The following is a 5912-nucleotide window of genomic DNA, read 5'->3' as shown; positions in this document are numbered from 1 at the left end:
AGGATTCACTAATTGAAATATTAACGAAAGATATAAATGATTTACGAGAAGTAAGTAATCAAGAAGCAGAAGTAACAAAGTTGGCTACTGCCCTTGAAAGTGAACAACTAGGTGCATCCAGAGCAGTTCATCAAAATCGACAGTTAAAAGAACAATTGACCGACATGGAAAATGCTTTTGTATCTCTAGTAAGTGCAAAATAAAAAATTAATAAAAAATATTAGTGATATAGTAAATAAAAGTAAATAAACTCTTCATGTTCTTAATATGATTTTTAAGAGTAATGCTAAATTGGATTTGACTGAACAACTTCAAGCAGAACGTTCTATAGGACGAAAATTAAACGCTCAGTTAAATAATGTAGAAACTGAATTAGAACAACTGAAAGAAAAACTCAAGGAAAAGGAACTTATGCTTCATGACTATGAAAAAGAAAGATTTCGAACTTTTCAGCTAGCAGATCAAATGCAATATTATCAAGCACAGTCACATCACGCGGATACTTTTCAACGAGAACTTCAACATGCTTTAGTAATTATTTATTTTTCATTTATATTGTGTTGGTGTGAAACGTTATTAATTTAATTACAGGTTTTTGAATTAACATCAAACAGTTTTCCTTATTTTTATTTCTGTTTTAGGTTACTATAGAAAGACTAGAAAAGGAAAAACGGGCACTTGCAGAAAAATTAAAAGAAAAGAATCAAGACAGTATTGTTTCTGAAGTCGATTCATATTCTATTAATGCTAGTAATAATGAATCAAGTCTGGAAGAAAGTGCCCACTTAGAAGAATTAAAAGACGATAATGTTATAATGTCAGAATCTGTAAAACAACTTGAACAAAGATTTAAAGAAACAATGGAAAGAGTTGCAGAGCTTACAGAAGAAAAACAAAAACTTGAACATCTTGTTTTACAACTACAAAGTGAAACCGATACAATAGGTACGAATAGATAATTTTTAAATAACTTTTTTTAATTTTTATCTGACCTTTAACTTTCTAGGAGAATATATAGCATTATACCAGATACAAAGAGCAGTTTTACAAAATAGGGCAAGAGAAAGAGAGCAAATATTTCGACAGTTACTTGAGCAAAGAAATCAGCAACAAGAGCAACTGCATAAATTAAAAGTCTTGGTTAGTGATTTCCTTAAAAATGAATTTATACATTCCAATGGAACAGAGTGTTTAATGGAAACAGGTATTATTTTTCTAATTTATAATTATATGACATCATAATATAGCTACATTAATTCAATAAAAATAACAAAATAGAGAAATTTAAGATATATAAAACTTACTAATAGCAAAGAATTTTAATGAAAAGAGTTATTTTTCAGATGTGGATTCCAATGATTCTGTAGCTCTAAAAAGCAAAAAAGAAATAATAGACTCACAAACAGAAAACAAAAGTGTTTCAGAAATTCTAGATGTTTTAACAGAGATAAAAGATTGTAAGGACTCCTGTATGTTTGAACCGAATTTCCATCCATGTCCTTGGTGTTCTGGCAAATTACTCACAGTATAAAAGATATGTTCTATGCATATCTTATATTTTTAGTATAGGATATTGATATAGGATTTTTAATCGACAACGATTTGTAGAATATAATTGTATATAAGATAAAGTCAATTTGTAAATAAGTGATATGAAAAATGAGAGTTTTTTTCTTCAAAAATAACTACTCTTTTTCATGAAAAAGTATAAAAGGAAAAGTTATGTAACTTGAAATATTATTTAAGAAATTGCTAAGATGGGGTGTAATACCTTTAAATCATTATTTGTTTCATACTCGCTTCTCTACTATTTTTCTTAACAAAACGTATATTTCTCTACATAAAGTAACTTCCAAACAAATAATTTACCTCTATTTTAAATATGTTAAATAAAAGATATATGCAATTCTATTTAAAAATATTTTATTTAATATGTTTAGGTACTTATAAAATTGTTACTCTTTAAAAAAGTATTTAAAATCTTTTGATTTTGAAATACACATTATAGCTATTTGATAAATATTTATTCTTTTGTTATACTTCTTAAAATATAAGAGCAATTATGTAATATAATGACTGTTAAAAAGATTATGGAGCCAAGTTTATGTATATTTACAATATTTTGTTTTTAAACTTTACTTATAGTTTTAATTTTTTTGAAAAGTTTGAGTCTTGAGTAATATTGGTTCTTTTTATTTGATCTTCAATAATAAAAGCAGCCTTTCCTCTGCGTCTCCTTTCTAAAAGAAAAACACAAAGCAATTTACTGATTGTATTCATTTATTCATGTTTTCATAAAATTTTGATTTCTTATTTTGAAATGAATTACCTGCTCGTAAAAGAAGCCTTCTACATTGATATAATATTGAAGCTTTTGCTTTAACTTCATTCAAACCAAGTAAACATGCTAAATTTATAAGATCATAAGGATTTCTGATTGTTTTAACATCACTAGTACCACTGGATAATATTACATACATATTGCTTACTATTAAAAGAAAACTTATTTTTTAATATGAACATTTTTGTACCTTACTTTTTCCATAGGTATGAAAAAGATGGGAATAGTGAATGGTCTGTTTTCTAGATTCTACATTTAATAAATCTACATATTGAATTTCAAAATGTATTCCTCTTTCAATTGCTTGTTCGTATAATTTTTTATTAAATTTGAAAGTTACAGTATGTGGTCTTAGTGTTATTATATCTGCATTCAATTGAGTACATGCAAATTGTAAAGCATTTTGTGTTTTTGGAGCAAAAGAGTATAGATCATATTTCTTTAAACTTGAACAATGATTTAATGCATGGGCTTTAGTAGGATCAGAACAAAAGAAAGTAATTCGATTAAAAATTTTTAATTTGCCATCAAATTCCCTTCTTAGATTTTCTATATTAACTGTTTCAAGGATGATACCCTGCGATATTTCACTTTCATCACTTTTTTTCTTCTTTTTCTTGTCTGTTCCAAAGACACTTTCATCTACATTGGTATTTATTGCTATTGTTTTGAATCCATATTCGTGTAACTTTAATAGTATAGAATGTAAATTTTGTGTATCATTTCCTGATACATTTACACATAAGTCATAAAATCCAGCACTTTCTCTTATATGCATTATTAGGAAATACTAAATTTACGTGCAACTAATTTAAATTTATTTATAATATTTGGCTTCAAATAAGCTATTATTTAAGTTCAATAAAGATTTGCATCTAACGAATTAATTCTTTCAATTTTTTCCGATCGTATTCAATTAGAGTTCTAACCTATAATTTCTGGACACTGCAGTGCAAATATAGGTTATATACTAAATAGGTGTTACATAGGTATATAATATATTTATGTATTAGAACACTACATAATATTCTCTTTTTATAAAATCACATTATAAAAAATATTTATTATCTTTACAAATGGCAGTTATACATAAAAACAATGCACTTTTTCTTATAAAACCTACAAAAATAGATTTTCAAAATTAACCTTTTCGTTGTTTAGTCTGTTCGATGTACCAGCTAGGCGGAGTGTATCATTCAGTTTATCCGATTCAATGTTGTACAAGGAGTAATTATTAAAACATTTCAACATACGTATAACGTATGAATATACATGAAATATATTTTTCCCATGTTTTTATTATAAATTTGACTAAATTAAGTTCTCTTATTTTAATGAACAGCAAAGGTTATTAAAATTACTTTATTTACGACTTTTTATACTAATACAAAATTATAGTACATACGTGTATAATTACAACATACAATGAGTTTATACTAATATGAAACACATACATATTATTTTGCAATTAAATACAAAATATTGAAATTAATTGCTAAATGGTTTATTTTAAAAAACATTATTTATTAACATCGCCATTTCACTAACTATTATATTACGTTTATAAATAAGAAAGAACATGTCTTTTATTACAAACTGAAATTGTGAATTTTTAAAAATTTAAAACGACTAATTGAATTACCAATCGAAATAGTATTATTTTTACAGTTATGCACTTTATAAACGTGTAAAAAATTTAAATAAATCAAAATTAGACAAATATAAATATCCATTACAATATTTTATGGCTTCAAAAATTTTAAGTATGGAACGTATTGTGATGTTTTTTGAAAATACTAATGGTATATATTTATATATAGACAGATAAAACTTAAATTAAATGGTAGTTTGAGAATATAATGGAATCATTATTAATCGCTGTCTTTAGATTCTGCTTCACTAGAAGGTGGAGTACTTTCAATAAGTTCCTCATAGAATGAATATATTATTAATTTTTTTACTAAAATATAAACAATATCATCAGCTTACAGCACTGCGTTTATCTCCCTTTTTCTTAACTTTATCTTCATCACTATCTTCGTCTGAGCGTTTTTTCCCTGATTTCTGTGCAGACATTTAATAAAAACAATATAGCTAATATTTAATGAACTGTGGTTTTAATCATTAGTGAATTTACCTTACTGTCACTGACACTACTACTTTCATCATCACTTACCACACTACGTTTATCTCCCTTTTTCTTGACTTTATTTTCGTCACTGTCTTCATCTGAGCGTTTCTTTCCTGATTTCTGTAGAGACATTTGATAACAATAATGTAGTTAATGTTTAATGAACTGTGTTTTTAATTATTAGCTAACTTACCTTACTGTCATTGTCGCTACTGCTTTCATCATCACTTACCGCACTGCCTTTATCTCCCTTTTTCTTTACTTTATCTTCGTCACTGTCTTCGTCTGAGCGTTTCTTTCCTGATTTCTGTACAGACATTTAATAAAAATAATATAACTAATGTTTAATGAACTGTGTTTTTAATCATTAGCTAACTTACCTTACTGTCATTGTCACTACTGCTTTCTTCCTCACTAATATATTCTTTACTTTTGAAATTAGTTCCACTCATACGTTTAGTAGGAGATTCTTGTTTGGTTTCTTTCTTTTTCTTTTCTCCCTTTTCTTTTTTCTCCACCTGACCAGCACCTCCACTAGCTTCATATTCCTTCATTGATGCAGCATATTCTTTCTTTGCTTTTGCTGCTTTTTGTTCCCATTCCTAAACAATATTTACATACATATGTAATTAGAATATATCAAATGTTTTTTAAACACATATAAAGACTTATTTTTATTGCATTTAGCCTTACGGATTTATCTTTAAGTTCTCTCCACATTTCTCCTCCTTTCTTTGCAATTTCTGTAACTGCAATTCCAGGATTGTCTGCTTTAATTTTTTCTCGAGCACTATTCAACCATATCATAAATGCAGTTGGCGGTCTTTTAGGTTTATTTGCATCTTTCTCTTTTTTCTGTTTTCTACGCTTCCTCGGTTTTTCTGACTAAATAAAGTAATGTATGTTTTAAAATGATGAATTTTACATATTTTAGTAAACTATTTGATTACTCACCACAGTTTTTGCAGATTTTGATTTTTTCTCTTTCTTTTCTTTCTTCTCTTTCTTTTGGCTCTTTCCAGAAATATCTGAGTCATTTTCACTATCTGAACTTGGACTACTCTCATATTCCTCTGCTACATCACTCTCATCCTAAATAAAAAGTATAAATATGTAAAAAAATATTAAAATTGTTATTATATATGAAAATTTAATATTTCTTCTCCACAATTCTTATAATGATTACTTAAAACGATATTCATTAGTAATACTTTAAATAGTGATAAAATTGTACCTGATTAGGATTAAAATCTTCATCAGTAGATTCATCTTCAGAATCTTGATTATCTTCTGCATCTCTTTCTTGTGCTTCAGCTTTAACTCTTGCCAAATATGCATCTGGTTCGTCTTCTTGATCACTGTCTCCAAAGTCGTTATCATAATTCAATTTATCCTATTATGACAAAAAAATTGATCTTACAATAACTAGTTCAAAAATCA

The 5912-nt window shown here is 26.8% G+C and overlaps 3 protein-coding genes across 3 annotated transcripts in view; 1 reads left to right on the top strand and 2 right to left on the bottom strand.

The window, feature by feature from the left end:
• Positions 1-1590, top strand: part of LOC108576772 (golgin subfamily A member 2-like) — a 4349-nt gene extending 2759 nt beyond the window's left edge. Inside the window, exons 8-12 of the mRNA XM_017939833.1 lie at positions 3-188; positions 280-531; positions 642-945; positions 1007-1204; positions 1344-1590. Of these exons, the coding sequence (XP_017795322.1) occupies positions 3-188; positions 280-531; positions 642-945; positions 1007-1204; positions 1344-1531 (1128 nt within the window). The 3' untranslated portion in view covers positions 1532-1590. The remainder of the gene's footprint in view (positions 1-2; positions 189-279; positions 532-641; positions 946-1006; positions 1205-1343) is intronic.
• Positions 1591-2139: 549 nt separating this feature from the next.
• LOC108576431 (ribonuclease P protein subunit p30) lies at positions 2140-3119 on the bottom strand. Its single transcript, XM_017939431.1, has 3 exons — positions 2522-3119; positions 2330-2488; positions 2140-2240 (listed from the first exon to the last, which is right to left on the bottom strand). The coding sequence occupies exons 1-3, from the start codon at positions 3117-3119 to the stop codon at positions 2140-2142; spliced, it is 858 nt and encodes a 285-aa protein (XP_017794920.1).
• A 1093-nt stretch (positions 3120-4212) lies between these two features.
• Positions 4213-5912, bottom strand: part of LOC108576422 (FACT complex subunit Ssrp1-like) — a 3570-nt gene continuing 1870 nt past the window's right edge. The window contains 8 exon segments of the mRNA XM_017939418.1: positions 4213-4269; positions 4331-4405; positions 4518-4592; positions 4666-4779; positions 4853-5074; positions 5166-5357; positions 5427-5564; positions 5707-5911. Of these exon segments, the coding sequence (XP_017794907.1) occupies positions 4213-4269; positions 4331-4405; positions 4518-4592; positions 4666-4779; positions 4853-5074; positions 5166-5357; positions 5427-5564; positions 5707-5911 (1078 nt within the window).

Source organism: Habropoda laboriosa, unplaced genomic scaffold (assembly GCF_001263275.1).
Source record: "Habropoda laboriosa isolate 0110345459 unplaced genomic scaffold, ASM126327v1 scaffold54, whole genome shotgun sequence".
Classification (NCBI taxonomy): Eukaryota; Metazoa; Arthropoda; class Insecta; order Hymenoptera; family Apidae; genus Habropoda; species Habropoda laboriosa.
The sequence above is the reverse complement of the archived record's forward strand: the minus strand, read 5'-3'. Positions and strand labels throughout refer to the sequence as shown.